This window comes from Eleutherodactylus coqui, chromosome 6 (assembly GCF_035609145.1).
Source record: "Eleutherodactylus coqui strain aEleCoq1 chromosome 6, aEleCoq1.hap1, whole genome shotgun sequence".
NCBI classification, from domain to species: Eukaryota; Metazoa; Chordata; class Amphibia; order Anura; family Eleutherodactylidae; genus Eleutherodactylus; species Eleutherodactylus coqui.
The window spans coordinates 22,116,993-22,133,142 of NC_089842.1; the positions used below are offsets into that span (position 1 = coordinate 22,116,993).

General features: G+C 47.3%; 1 protein-coding gene and 1 long non-coding RNA gene across 2 annotated transcripts in view; one reads left to right on the forward strand and one right to left on the reverse strand.

Moving 5' to 3' along the window:
- LOC136631935 (uncharacterized) overlaps window positions 1-16,150 on the forward strand; it is an 808,093-nt gene that overhangs the window by 628,616 nt on the left and 163,327 nt on the right. The gene's annotated exons all lie outside the window — the stretch shown is intronic.
- LOC136631933 (IgGFc-binding protein-like) overlaps window positions 1-16,150 on the reverse strand; it is a 47,467-nt gene that overhangs the window by 5,547 nt on the left and 25,770 nt on the right. The window contains exon 3 of the mRNA XM_066606426.1: window positions 7,559-7,612. Coding sequence (XP_066462523.1) covers window positions 7,559-7,612 — 54 coding nt within the window. The remainder of the gene's footprint in view (window positions 1-7,558; window positions 7,613-16,150) is intronic.

Below are 16,150 nucleotides of genomic sequence, written 5' to 3' on the forward strand. Positions count from 1 at the left end.
GTTAAACAATAGTGCATTTACATCTCCCAAAACTGTTTGCACAGAAGGTCTGGCATTTTAGATTCTGCCTTTCCAATGGGCTGCACACTAAAGTAAATGTTCATCCCTGAACCATTTTGCTTTTTTTACTTTAAAAAGGTTCAAAACTCTATCCTCAGAATTTAGTGGTAAGTGAAAAGGGAAACAATTGGCCATTACAAAGTACAGGACGAAGATATACGTATCCGAGTTGTAGACCATCTATCCCTAGAGGAGAAAGCTCAGCCATAGTTTGTCATAAAAGATGGCAACAACCCATGCAAGGGTTTCCTGTCTGTAAAGTACACAACATTAGAGATCAAAAGTAGGATATGAATCCAAGAAGAAGTAAGTAGATTAGTGGTAGATAATGACCAACTCCCAGATAGCTTAAGGCTTGGTGGTGTCAATCAGTGCTAAATTCGTCCTCATTTTAATTTTTGCCATGGGCCTCTCTCACTCTGACACACCCCAATAACAGACCTATTTGGTTAAAGTTGCCTATGATAATGCATCTGTCAGACATAATGCACCAACTAAATTGCCTCATGCAAAATATGAACGTATTAATACATAATTAATGTAATGTTAGCTGTCTGTGATGAAATTTCTCCATCTGAAAAGCAGTTTTAGGAATCAAGAAATGTCCCAACATTTCTTAAAGGGGTTGTCCCGCGAAAGCAAGTGGGGGGTATACACTTCTGTATGGCCATATTAATGCACTTTGTAATATACATCGTGCATTAAATATGAGCCATACAGAAGTTATACACTTACCTGCTCCGTTGCTGGCGTCCCCGTCTCCATGGTGCCGTCTAATTTCAGCGTCTAATCTCCCGATTAGACGCGCTTGCGCAGTCCGGTCTTCTCCCTTCTGAATGGGGCCGCTCATGCTGGAGAGCTGCTCCTCGTAGCTCCGCCCCGTCACGTGTGCCGATTCCAGCCAATCAGGAGGCTGGAATCGGCAATGGAACGCACAGAGCCCACGGTGCACCATGGGAGAAGACCTGCGGTCCACCGTGGGTGAAGATCCCAGCGGCCATCTTCGCAAGGTAAGTAAGAAGTCACCGGAGCGCGGGGATTCGGGTAAGTACTATCCGTGTTTTTTTTTTTACCCCTGCATCGGGTTTGTCTCGCGCCGAACGGGGGGGCTATTGAAAAAAATAAAACCCGTTTCGGCGCGGGACAACCCCTTTAATGATTGCATAACTAAATTACCATAATTAACATAAACTATTACAAATAAAATTTGTAATGATGTTTGTAGCTTTCAATCATTATAAAAATAGCCATTGTAATTACTTAAGAGTTAGATTATATGTTACCTCTGATATTGCTAGAAAATCAGACAGCACTGTTGTAAGACAACAATATCACACCTAAACCCAAGGCTTTGGTTGTTCTATAATGCCGGATTAGTAACATACTAATAAGACAAACTCTGATTAAATCAAAAGAAAAATTTGAAGGGTCACTCTATATCACATGTGTCAAACAAAAGGCCCACGGGCCGAATCCGGCCTGCTGTCTCATTTTCTGTGGTCCGCGGCATGCCGATGGCCGCTCACCACTCTAGCAATTACCAGCTGGGGTGCCGCAGCTCCCCGCTGGTAATCGCGCTATTACAGCTGATCCCGGCGCACACTGCTGTCAGTGCTCAGCCAGGATCCTCCTCCCCTGAGTCCCCTGCTCTTCAATTCCGCAGGAGAGGACTCGGGAGGAAGCGTGCCGGGCACACACACTGACGTCAGTGTGCACCTGGGAATCAGCGTGAGCAGAGGAGGAGCGGCACTAACAGCAGGGAGTAGGTAAGTATATGGGTTTGGGAAGCAAGGAGGATTAATGGTGGCTACTTTAAGGGGGGGGGGGTAATATTGCTGCTGTTGGGAGGGTTAATATTGCTGCTGTTAGGGGGGGGTTAATATTGCTGCTGTTGGGGGGGGGGTAATATTGCTGCTGGTGGCAGTGGTGGTGGTGGTGGGGTTAATATTGCTGGTGGTGGTGGTGGGGTTTAATATTGCTGCTGATGGTGGTGGTGGTGGGGTTAATGTTGCTGGTGGTGGTGGTGGTGGGGGGGGGGTTAATATTACTGACAGGGATAATATTGCTGTGGGGTTAGGGGGGTTATTACTAATGTTGGGGTTACTCTTACCACTGGGGCTACTGTTGGGTACCCTGTTACTACTTGGAGTACTGTGGGGTATCCTTTTACTGCTGGGGCCACTGTGGGGTACACTGTTACTAATTGGCCCACTGTGGGGTCGCTATTATTAATTGGCCCACTGTGGGGGGGTCAATATTTTTACTGGGGTCACTATGAGATTCACTATTACTACTACGACCACTATAGCGGTCACTATTAGTACTACGACTACTAAAGGGGACACTATTACTACTGCGAGCACTATAGAGGTCACTATTAGGGCGTAATCATATTTTGGTTGCACAAATACGTTACATATTTGCACAATCGAAAGTCGCTTATGCCTGCATATTTGGGCACGCAAAAAAGAACGCAGATGGGCCCACTGAGATGGTGAGCAAATGAATGCAGTGAATACATAGGTTTCCTGCGCATTCGCCACGTATTTGCGCGGCCCCTTCACTTCAATGACCTATTAGGGTGCGTAGTACACAACAGAATACGTCAGCTGTGTGAAAATATACATCATGTGAATGAACTCATTGACATCAATGGCTTCTATTCACTGCATATTACGTACGCAAATACGCTGGTGTGAACCGGCCCTTACTGTACTGTCCTACAATGGGCCCTTTGAAGGTCACCATAAGCCTGATGTGGCCCTCGGTGTAAATGGGTTTGACACCCCTGCTCTATATAAAAGAGGAAGGTAGAGGAATATTTGGGAGGAGTGGCAGGACGTTTTATGGATTTCCTGTTGACAATGGTATTGGAGGGGACTTTAGTAAGTATAAAAATAGCTGGTAGAATGGAACAAAAAGTGCATTGAACTACATATAAAATACATTTAAAATGATAAGGTGAACGTTGTGAATGGGAAAAGAAAGATTCCATTAGAAAAAATTTAGGAAACATATTAAAAAATTGCTTCAAAATTAATTGCATTAAAGCATACGCTGATCACAAAAAGAAACAAAGCTAAGTTGTCAGGGCAGCGGATGTGGATCCATTTTGCCTCCAAACTGATTTGTCTTAAGGCTAAATTTTACAAATGTGGTGTTATTTATTTATTTTGATGGAATGACTGGAAACAGTTTTTCTTTAATTTTTACATTTTTTGTAATAATTTTAAAATCTTTATTTTACATATTTTTGCTATATTTTTTAGCTCAACAAGGAGACTTGAAATTGCAATTATTTGATCGTCTTACAATATACTGCAGTATATTGTACATTTAATATCATTTTAAAGCTACAGACAGTAAAAGAAAAGAATCCATGGCAACCCTGGGAGCCTTTACTAGGCCCGAGACTGCCATGACACCCAAATAGCACCCCATGTTTATGTTATGGGGTTTGACCAGTCACGGTTAAAAAAGACACCTCACTCTGTTCAACTATTTAAATGTCATTGTCAGCACTGACAGCAGCACCTAAGTGGTTAAACAGCCAAGATCTGAATGTCTTACAGCTAGTTCCCACCTGGTATGGAAAGGGCTCAGCCTCTAAGTCTGTCCATACAATGGCATCTGAGTTTTGGCCTATAGGTCTCTTCTGCCTGTAGGTCAACCTGCCTGTTTAGAATATTAGTGATTGGTCCAGTAAAATTACTGTGTAAGGCCTTAGTCACACGGGCGTTTTTTCACGCGATTTGTGGATCGCATGACGGATGCGCATCCGCAAATCGCGTGACCATTGCGCGCAAGTCACCCGCAAATCGCCCGAAAATCTGCTCCTAGCCGCGTTTCATTAGAAACGGGCCGGAGCTGTCCAGCGCATTGCATTCAATGGAGACGGCAATAGAGCCGGCTCCATTTAAAGCAATGCGCTGCGGGCGAGCCCGGGATTAATTGTCGGGAAGGGCTTAAATATATAAGCCCTTCCCTGCAATTCATCCTAAAATGTGTAAAAATAAAAAATATATATATACTCACCTTCTCCCGGCAGCCAGCAGCTCCGCTCGGCCGTCCTGCAGTGGGTGTGAAGGGGGTGTGAGTCAGACCTGCCCCCTGATTGGCTCAGCGCTGAGCCAATCAGAGGCATGCCTCACTCACACCCATTCATGAATTCATGAATGAATGTGAGTCAGACCTGCCCCTGATTGGCTCAGCGCTGAGAGGCAGCAGTCACTCACCCATTCATGAATTCATGAATGGGTGTGTGAGTGAAACCTGCCTCTGATTGGTCAGGGCTGTGACTAATCAGAGGCAGATCATTCAGCAGGCGGGGATTTTAAAGCCCCGCCGGCTGAATAGTGCCGAGAAGCAGTTCAGGAGAACTGACAGCGGCCGCGGCTGGACTCCGGCTGCAGCGGAAAGGTGAGTATACAATTTTTTTTTATTATAACACATTTTAGGATGAATTGCAGGGAAGGGCTTATATATTTAAGCCCTTCCCGACAATTCACCCCACGCACGCCGGCAGCCCATTGCTTTCAATGGAGCGGCTGTATTGCCGGCTCCATTGAATTCAATGGGCAAACATCGTTCTTCTCTGTCACAGCTGTTACAGCTGTGGCAGAGAAGAATGATTTGTCTTCTATATGTTCTCAATGAGGTCGGCGCTGCTGCCGCCGGCCCCATTGAGCGCATATAGAGAAGAGAACAGGAATCGCAGATCGCAGATAGGTGCGATCTGCGATTTCTGTTCTATAATTTATCGGACGAGCGCATAGAAAGCGCTCATGTGTCCGATACCATTGCAAAGCAATGGTTTTATAAAATCGCCGGACGCATGCGCAAATCGCGGCTAAAAACGCCCGTCTGACTAAGGCCTAAGGGCTTAGTCAGACAGGCATTTTTTCGCACAATTTTTTGTGCGCAAAACTGATGCACTCAAAAAATCGCGTGACCGAAGCAGCGTCACAGCAGAAAAAACGCTGCTAGCAGCATTTATCCACCCAAAGGGCTCGATCACATGGGCGTTTGTACACTCAAAAAGAGCGCTGCCCACTATCTTCTGCCACAGCGGTGGCAGAGGAGAACGATGTTCTCCCATTGAATTCAATGGAGCCGCCAATAAAGCCGGCTCCATTGAAAGCAATGGGCTGCCGGCAATCGCTTTATTAATTTTCCGGGAAGGGCTTCAAATATAAGCCCTTCCCTGAAAACCATCCTAAAATCAGCTGCTGAATGGGCTGCCTCTGATTGGCTGAGCACTGTGACCAATCAGAGGCAGCTCTCAGCTATTGAATGACAGCTGAGAGCTGCCTCTGATTGGTCCCAGCACTCAGCCAATCAGTGGCAACACTCACCCATTCCTGAATTCCTGAATGGGTGAGTGAGTGCTGCCTCTGATTGGCTGAGAAGAGGAGAACAATCTTAAGTATATGTTCTCAATGGGGTTGGCGCTGCTGCCGCCGACCCCGTTGAGCGCACATACACAGAACCCAAGGATTTGTCACAGAATGCAGTTACATGAGTTCTGTGAATCGTTGTGTCCTATACTTTTTGCCAGATCCGATTAAAAAACAGACATGTGACCACTCCCATTGTAAAACATTGGGTCTATATAGATGCGGATTGCACACACACACACCTGTAAATCGTGCGAAATAAAGCCTGTGTGACTAAGCCCTAAGGCCTCTTTCACACGGTCGTATGCATTTTTACAATCATTTGATCGCGGCTAATAAGCGGAAAGGTTTAATATGTGCTGTTTTACACATTATGTCCTGTTTCTCTTTCCTCTGATCTCACACTGACAGGAGAGGGGAGGAAAGAGGGGGGGAGATGCTGAAGCGGCGCTAACATGCTGAGAAAGTTTGTAGTATACAAACTTTTCTGCCAATCACTGTGATTGGCTGACAGTAATGATCTAATAACAGCCTCTTCACTTGTTTTACCCACCGTGGGGGGCAGACATAAATTCACGTCGCTGCTACACAGAGCCCAGGCAGAAGTGATGTAAATTTACCATTGGCAGTTGTGAAGGAGATAAAATCAATACAAGTTGATTATCTAACAAATCCAAACATTCTTCAATAACATTTTAATTTTTGCATGGTTCCCGGTGAAAATTGACACAGACAAAGTTTATGGAGCAGATTTATGAAAACTGTTTAAAAAAAAATCTGTCTTTGCTGTCCATTGCAACCAATCACACAGCAGATTTCATTTTTCATGAGCACTATGAGGGCTGGAAGCTATAATTCAATTGGTTGCTATAGGCAACAGAGACAGTTTTTGTTCTGGATATTTTCGTAAATCTCCCCCTGTACTATCAAACCATCACACCTGTTAACGAAATGGACTGTACCTATGACATTGAGATGACAAAGTTCTACAACACATTATCTATTATATGTACACCAGAGTGGAGACATTAAAATACATGACTTGTCCCAAAAAAAACAAGACCTCATATGGATTTTTTAACGAGTCATGGTTCATGCAATGTGACAATGAAAATCTCTTGGTTGCAAAAGTACAAAATAGGCCGGTCTATAAAGGACTAAGGGTGGCTTCACACAAGCGTGTTTTTGTGCGTACATAAGTGCGTATTGAATGACAGCTAAGCGCTGCCTCTGATTGGTCACAGTGCTCAACCAATTAGAGGCAGCCCATTCAGGAGGTGGGGAATTAAAACCCCCATCTAATGAATACTCCTCACAGCAGTGCAAGAGAAGAGCCAGCTGGATGCAGCTGAGCCCCAGCAGCTGAAGAAAGGGGAGTATAGATTTTATTTTTATCACTATTTTCTCTTGTTTTTCAGAAAAGGGTTTATATTTAAAGCCCTTCCCTGAAAAACAATTACTGGATGCCAGCAGCTTGATCCGCTACCGCAGCTGTCATCTGTGACAGTTGTGGTAGGGAATTCTTTATTGCAGCATCTGTCACAGATGTGGCAGGTGCAGCAGGGAATTCTTTATTCCCCACGGGGATGAAGAAAACATCTGCCACATGCGGCAGATATGTTCTTCATCCCCGTGGGGACACGGTAGTGGCGGACAGGTAAGTTTTTTTTTAACACTAAAATTGTGTTTTTTTTAGGGAAGGGCTTATATTTAAAGCCCTTCCCTGAAAAACAATTACGGGGTGCCGGCAGAGCATTGTCTTCAATGGAGCCGCCGGCAGCAGCCGCACCGCCATTGAAGACAATGCGTGCATTCCTTATTGTGCACGCATGTCCTATCTTTGCGGGCACGCACCTGTAAAACACGGACATCAGAACATACCATAGGGAATGCATTGCTTGTAATAGGTGCGTGGTTTTGAGCGTGCATATGCACGCACAAAAACACGCTCGTCTGAAGCCACCCTAAAGGTATGAAATGTGTCAAATTATAGAGGAGAGTAAAAATGTGGCAACATTACAGATTACAATGATGCAAATATGGCTGTGATATGTATAGAAAATAATGCACAGGCTGATATTCTGCTCATACAATATACTCACTTAGTGGATTTTGCATCATTCCACCTATTTGTCCGCATTCCATCGGCTGTCCATCTGTATGAGAAATGAAATATTATTCCATAAGATTCATAATCCCACCTGGGACATGAGAACATGTTTTTCATGTTCAAAAAGATTTCCGATTATTTTATCTTCTTTTTCTAAAATGTTTATGCTCCTCCTAGATCTGTCAATGATGATGATGCTGCTGTTAGGTTATTGTTAGGTATAGGGCTACCGCTGGGGGCGCTGGCGGATGGCGGGCGCTATGCTCCTCCTGTCACTGTGGGGGACTTCGGTCGAGGTTCCACCGTGTTGGTGGTTGGCCGCTCCCGCCGGCAGCTTGCGCCCTGCCGTGCTCGGGCCACGCTCCCTCCGGCCAGCCGCATGGCTCTCTGTATAGTATACGGCCCTGGGGAGCGCCGTTCTTATCATCTCCCCTATAGGCGTGTCACCTTTCACATATAAGGCTGTTGAGTGCTAGCAGAGGTTGCCAGTGTTTGGTTAGACTTTGCTTTGCTAGCACCTGAATTTACTGTTCTTGTTTGCTCTGGGTTTTGACCCATTTATGCCCTAGACTTCGCTCCTGTGTTGCTCCTTTTGTACTGCGCATGTGACTTGGTATTCCCTGACTACTCTCTGTGTTACCCTTTGTTGTCTTGCTCTCAGTATCTTTTGACCTGGCTTGTTTGGCCATCCGTCTCCTGTCCCTCTCCCTTGGGGTCCTGGTCATTAGGTCAGAGCAGGGACCGCCACCCAGTTGTCACCCAGGGGGGCAAGTAGGTAGAGATACAGGAGTGGGCTGATTGTAGGGACCCCGTTCCGGTCATCTGTACTCCACCAGCCTCCTAACAGTTATATTCATACACTATATGGACAATAGTATTTGGACACTGCATGTTGTTCAGAAAAAGTGCTTTATTGTGTTATTTAGTAACATGTCGGCCCTTCTTCTGCTTGTATTACAGCGGTAACACTTTTAGGGCGCCCACCCACTGGCGATTTTTTTCCCTGCGAGATTCGCAGCATTTTTTTCTCTGCAGGGGTCTATGGGACTTGTAATGTTAAAATCGCGATCGCGCAAAATCGCGATTTCGCGGTAAGTTGCGATATTGCGCGATCGCGATTTTAACATTACAAGTCCCATAGACCCCTGCAGAGAAAAAAATGCTGCGAATTTCGCAGGGAAAAAAATCGCCAGTGGGTGGGCGCCCTAAGGCATACTTTCCACAAGTTATCTGTTAGTCTGGGCAGCAATAGCCACCATTCCCTATGCCAGGCTTTAAGAAGAAATTGTGGGGAAGATGGGCATAGGTGGCGGTGTCATACCTGTCACTCCAGTTCTTCCCACAAGCACTTGATTGGATGAGTGAATAGTAATTACAAAATGAGCAGCTTCTTATTTTACCCATGCCCTTCCCAGCATACCGTTGGGCAAACTCAATATTTGCATATTTGTTGATTTTTCTGCAGTGTCCTAATACTCTTGTTCCCATAGTGTACTTGGTCTTTTTTTTGTTAAACACAACTGCTTGAACAATTGCATGAAATGGTATTGATTAACATTAATTATACCATTCATTTGTGGGTTTGGTTCTTGTTTCCGGTTCTGACTAGGCCGCTGTTCACACTGCAACTTTTGTTTCCATTTTTTGGAAATATTTTTTCTAAGGCATACAGTAAGCCTAACTTCACATGAATGTATGTGCAACATACTTGCACATTGAACAAGGTGTTTTTGCGTGTGCATTGGTGCATTTTACTCTACTTTTTCCGCCTGCAGGACATGTTAACTTGCATGCATGACAATAAGATGCACCAATTGGAATGGCTAATTCGTCTAATGATTTTCAGATGCATTCTTTTTCCAGTGGAATAACGCAGTGTTTCACGCATTTTCTTGCCTTTACTGCATACATTTGTACACCCCCATTGAATTCTATGGGGACCTATGGTGTGCAAATACAGAGAAAAATAGAACATGTTCTATACTTTTTTGCACTACTGGAATGTGCATACAAAGTACAGAAAGGTGAATAAGCACATTATAATCAATGGGCTCTATTTAGAGATGAGGGAGCACACTTGTCAGAGCTTGATGCTCGCTCGAGTATTAGGCTACTCGAGATGCTCGGTACTCGAGTGAAGCACCATGCGGTACTCGAGTCAATTTCATCTCCCCTGCCCCCATGTTTAGTGCCATTTTTTAGCCACTAAACATGCAGGGAAGGCTTTACCACTTCCTGCTGAGACGTGCCAGCCATGTGCACGTCTACAGCAGTAAGTGGCTGGCGGGATCAGGTGACCGCCGAGTACTTAAACTGGGGCTGCCCGTGGCTCACCTCAGACGCATGCTAGCAGTGGTTAGGGAAAGAGCTGCAGCTGAGATAGGGAAAGTGTTAGAGTAGGATCCTCTCTTCAAGAATCCAACAGTCCTTCTTAGGGCTACTCCTCATTGTGTGCATTAACAGTCTTTCCTTGGGCTACTCTTCATTGTGTGCATTATTTTTTTGGCTGGCTGGGAGCAGTAATGCACCATTTTTTTTTCAAGCATCTAGGCCTGTGCAGAGTATCTCCCATCTCCCAATCACTGTGTGCAGTGAATGAGCTGAAGTTCTTATTGCTAAACAGTCCGTTAATTTTTTTCTGGGGCAGTGCAAAGTATCTCACATCTCCCAATCGCTGTGTGCGGTGAAGTAGCCGTAATTTTCATCGCTAAACAGTGGGCTAATTTTTTCTGGGGCTGTGCAGAGCATCTCACATCTCCCATTTGCTGTGTGCGGTGAATTAGCCAGAGTTCTCATCGCTAAACAGTCTGCTAATTTTTTCTGGGGCTGTGCAGAGCATCTGACATCTACCATTTACTGTGTTGGGTGAAGTAGCCGTAGTTATCAGCACTATCCACTGGGTTAATAGTTTACTATTAATTTTTTCTGCCACTCTGTAAAGCCTCTCTTATCTACAAGGCTCTGTGAGCGATAAATTACCCCTAGGTATCAGAGCAAGACAGCGGTTTAATTTTTTCTGTCACAGCATGGAGCCACCAGTATCTACAAGTCTCTGTGTGCGGTGAATTAGCCCCAGTTCTCAGTGCTACACAGTGGGTTAATTTATTTGGGCCCTGCTCTATCCTTTATCCGACATGATGAGGAGTAGGGGTAAGGATCGAGGATGTGGACGTGGACATGGGCGTCCAAGTGAGGGTGTGGGCACAGGTTGAGGTGCTGGGCAGGGTAAATCACAGCCGGCTTCTGAGGGATTAGGAGAGCGCCACGTTTCTTCGCTCCCCAGCTTCATCTCACATTTTGCGGGTCTGAATGGTATACCTTTATTACAAGCACAGCAGTGCGATCAGGTCCTGTCGTGGATCACGGATAACGCGTCCAGCAATCTATCGAAGACCCAGTCTTCCACGCAGTCCACTCTTACCGGGCTAGGAACTGCACCTCTGAATCCTCTGGCTGCTCCTCCTTCCTCCCAGCCTCGTCACTCCAGGAAAAGGAGAGATTCTGAGCAGGCAGACTCCCAGGAACTGTTCTCGGGTCCCTGCCCTGAGTCTGGAAAAAACGGTTCCTCACCCACCTGAGGAGTTTGTTGTGACCGATGCCCAACATTTTGAAATTTCCCAGACTCCGGGTGATGAGGCTGGGGACTTCTGGCAACTGTCTCAAGAACTTTTTGATGAGATGATGAGACACAGTTGTCTGTCAGTGAGGTTGTTGTAAGGGCAGTAAATCCGAGGGAGGAACAGACAGAGGATTCAGAGGAAGAGCTGCTGGACGATAAGGTGACTGACCCCACCTTGCTTGCTAAGCCTACTGAAGATAGGGATTTATAGGGGGAGTCAAGTGCAGCATCAGGACAGGTTGGAAGAGGCAGTGGGGTGGCCAGGGGGAGAGGCAGGGCCAGAGCCAATAATCCCCCAACTGTTTCTCACAGCACCCCCTCGCAGCAAGCCTCCATGCAGAGGGCTAGGTGTTCAAAGGTGTGGATGTTTTTAGTGAGAGCATGGACGACCGACGAACAGGGGTGTGCAACCTGTGCTGCGCCAAGAGCAGCCAGGGAGCCACCACAACCAGCCTCACCACCACCAGCATTCGCAGGCATATGATGGCCAAGCACCCCACATGGTGGGATGAAGGCCATTCACCACCTCCAGTTCACACCTCTGCCTCTTTCCCTGTGTCACAACCTGGCACACAGATCCAATCCCCCTCCCAGGACTCGGTCCGCAGTCGCCACTATTTTTCCTGGTGTGCTGTCCCTGCCCTACACCAGCACATCTCCCGCAACATTAATCGTGCCCTCACCAACGTAGTTACAGGGAAGGTCCACTTAACCACGGGCACGTGGACAAGTACTGGCAGGCAGGGCCACTATATCTCCCTGACAGCACATTGGGTGAATTTGGTGGAGGCTGGGACCAAGTCAGAACCTGGGACCGCTCACGTCCCACCCACACCCAGAATAGCAGGTCCTACCTCGGTGCTGGTATCTGTGGCGTTTTATGCCACCTCCTCCAAACCCTTCCCCTCCTCCGCCACCTCTACCTCTCAATTAAGAAGTGTGAGCACGTCACCAGCAGTCGGTATCGCGTGGCGCGGCAGCACAGCGGTGGGCAAGCGACAGCAGGCTGTGCTGAAACTAATCAGCTTAGGTGAAAAGAGGCACACGGCCCCCGAACTGTTATGGGGTCTGACAAAGCAAACCGACCTGTGGGTTTTGCCGCTGAGCCTCCAACGGGGCATGGTCGATTCAGCGGTTTCTGAAAAACTACCCCCACTTGTCTGACCTGCTCGGCAAGGTACGCCACGTCTGCGCACATTTCCGCAAGTTCACCACGGACGCTGCCACCATCAGGACCCTGCAACATCGGTTTCAGCTGCCAGAGCATTGACTTCTGTGCGACGTTCTCACATGCTGGAATTCTGCGCTGCACATATTGGCCAGGCTGTATGAGCAGCGTAGAGCAATAGTGGAATACCAGCTGCAACATGGGCGGCGGAGTGGTAGTCAACTTCCCCAATTCTTTACTGAGGAGTGGGCATGGATGAAAGATATCTGCCAGGTCCTCGGAAGCTTTGAGGAGTCAACCCAGATGGTAAACGGCGATGCCATCCCGTTATCATTAGCGTTACCATCCCACTACTTTGCCTGCTGAGAAGTTCGCTGCAAAGCATAAAGGCCGACGCTTTCCGGTTGGAACAGGAGACGGGGGATGACAGTATTTTGCTTGATAGCCAGACCACCCTCATGTCTATATCTCAGCGCGTTTTGGAGGAGGAGGGGGAGGAGCAGGAGGAGAAGGGGAAGAGACAGCTGGGCACACTGCAGAGGGTACTCATGCTGCTTGCCTCTCATCTGTTCGGCATGTATGGGCTGAAGAGGAAGAGGAAGAGGAGGAGGAGGATCCTAAAAGTCATCTTCCCAGTGAGGACAGCGATGTGTTGCGTACTGGTACCCTGGCACACATGGCTGACTTCATGTTAGGCTGCCTTTCTCACGACCCTCGCGTTAGACGCATTCTGGCCAACACGGATTACTGGGTGTACACCCTTCTCGACCCACGGTATAAGGAGAACCTTTCAACTCTCATTCCTGAAGAGGAAAAGGGTACGAGAGTGATGCAATACCACAGGGCCCTGGTGGAAAAAGTGATGCTAAACTTCCCATCTGACAGCGCTAGTGGCAGAAGACGCAGGGATCAGGCAGCATGTCCAGCGCAGGCAGGGGAACACTCTCCAAGGCCTTTGCCAGCTTTATGGCTCCCCAGCAAGACAGTGCCTCCACTCCCCAGTCACGGCTAAGTCGGAGGGAGCACTGTAAAAAGATGGTGAGGGAGTACGTAGCCGATCGTACCACAGTCCTCCGTGATGCCTCTGCTCCATACAACTATTGGGTTTCAAAGCTGGACACATGGCACGAACTTGCGCTGCATGCCCTGGAGGTGCTGGCCTGCCCTGCCGCTAGTGTCTTGTCAGAAGGGGGGGTTTAGTGCAGCTGGGGGAATCATCATTGATAAGCGTACCCGCCTGTCAACTGCCAGTGCCGACATGCTTACACTCATAAAGATGAACAAAGCCTTGATTTCCCCAGACTTCTCTACTCCACCGGCGGAAAGCAGTGAAACCTAAAGATTCTTTTCGCTGCAACCGAAGAAAAAAACATTCTCTATCACCGTAAAAAAAGGGGGAATTAGCTTTGTCAATCACTCTCAGATATTATAACTCCTCCTCCTCCTCCTAAAACAGCATGTCATCACGCTGAACTGCCAACTTTTCTGCGGCCCAAAAGGCTCTGCTTATAATTTTTTTACAATTTTTCAAAGTTTCAAAAGTATTGATACTTTAACAGAAACCATTTTTTTTCACAGGGCTGCCTCCAGGCTTTGTTACAAATTAAGTAACAGCGAGCTGTATCTTTAAAAAATGTTTCTGGCTCACCTGCCCTTGCAATTTTTCAGGGGTACACTTGTACTCTTGGTACACCAATTATTCAGGCCCTCGCCTATACTGTTATCTAACTAATTTTTCTGGACTTCGCTTACACTCATGGTACCCCAATGTTTCAGGGGTCCGCCTATACTTCTGCTACAGGAATGTTACTGGGGTCTGCCTATACCTTTGCTACAGGAATGTTACAGGGGTCTGCCTATACTATGGGCGCACAAAGGCTTCCCATTGCGGTGTTTTACCTATCTGGCACAAATACACTGACTGACTAGGGCAGAAATGTGGGCCGAGGCCAAGGTCCTTGCCGGGGTGAAACTCTCCCATGTTTTGGGCACTCTGATTTCTTCCTGTGTAATACCATCTTTGTGCACCGACAGCATAGGCAAGCCCAAGGAACTCAAAGACTTTTCCATTGTGGTGTTGAGCTAACTGACACCTACACAGAATGAATTGTGTGCAGACACATGGATTTCCCATTGCTATGTAACTCAGGGCACCTTGGGTCACACAAGGTGGAGGCTGGGACCGAGCCTGACCCAGGGCCCACTCACATACTTCCCAGACAGACTATAGTGGGTCCTGGTCATGGTTTCTTGGCCTTGTTATGCCACCTCCTCCTACTGCTTGGGGTCATAGGATCAGCACTGGGCAACATGTGTTTTCTCTCGTGTTACCACAGTTATCTGAGGCACTGGTTTGGGCCAAACAAAAGGAGCGTTACTGCATTAATGAGACGTTCACTGCTCTACTAGCATCGGAGTCCGCTTTATGCCCACAATTGCTGAGGGTGTGGGCAGAGGTCCTCGGCGGAGTGAAAGTCTGCCTTGTTTGGGCACTGTAATTGCTTTATGTTTATTACTTTCCTTGGGTTCCTTTGGCTCGCCTATGCTGTGAGTGCACAAAGATTTCCCATAGCGGTGTTTTACCTGTCTAACACAAATACACTGACTGACTAGGGCAGAAAAGTAGGCCGAGGCCCTTAGCAGGGTGAAACTCTGCCATGTTTGGGCACTCTGAGTTCCCCATGTATAATACCATGCTTGAGTTCCTTGGGCTCGCCTATGCTGTGAGTGCACAAAGACTTCCCATTGTGTTGTTTTACTTGTCTGGCACAAATATACTGACTGACTTGGGTAGTGTGCTTCCCACACAGACTATTGCTGCATTGTGGAGATGTGTAGCAGTGCTGGCACCTGAGTCCCCTTTATGTCCACGTTTGCGGCTCCTGACAATTTTGTGACGGAGGTGGCACAGGATTGGAATGATGATCGTACGTCAATTTATCATCAATTCTCAATAGCATCGTGGGCTATCGCCCACACTTTCACAGAGGGTCGCTACCTGGGCCTGCCAACCCTCTGCAGTGTGTGCCTTTGGGTTCACCTCATCTATTACTCACCTATAAATAGACATGAGGGTGGTGTGGCTATGAAGCAAGCATGTGGCATGAGGGCAGCTGAACGCGGCTCAGGGAAGCTTTTGGGTGCGCTGGGGACCCAGGATCATGCGGCGGGGGGGGGGGGGGGGGGGGTTGGACAGCAATGTCAGCATGTAACTCAGGGGAATAGGCAGCGGTGTCACCCGCAGGCAGTGATTGTCCTTGGTTGCAGGTAGTTGAGTGCTTAGCTAAGGTGTGCCTTGCTAATGAGGATTTGTCTGAAGTAAAAATTGTTAGGGGGGTGACACCAGACTCTTGCCCCCATTTTGGCTTAATAGTGGGACCTGGGAGCCTCAGATGCAGACATGCATTCTGCCCCTGCCCTTCCCTATCCGTTTCTGTGGTGTTTCCATGACTTTCTGAGGTTTTCCAGTGTTTCATAAATCATGACCTATGCAGAGCATTGGTCCCATACAAAAATGCTCGAGTCGCCCATTGACTTCAATGGGGTTCGTTACTCGAAGCGAGCTCTCGAGCATTGCGAAAAGTTTGACTCGAGCAACGAGCACCCGAGCATTTTGGTGCTCGCTCATCTCTAGTGAGTATGTATTTTTTTTTTTTTTTTTTAACACATTCTAGGGATGATTTGCAAGGAAGGGCTTATATTTAAAGCCCTTCCCTGAAAATCACTGCAGGGCTTGCAGCAGCCCATTGCTTTCAATGGGACTTCAGAAGTGTGGGTCCCAGTGAAAGCAATGGGAG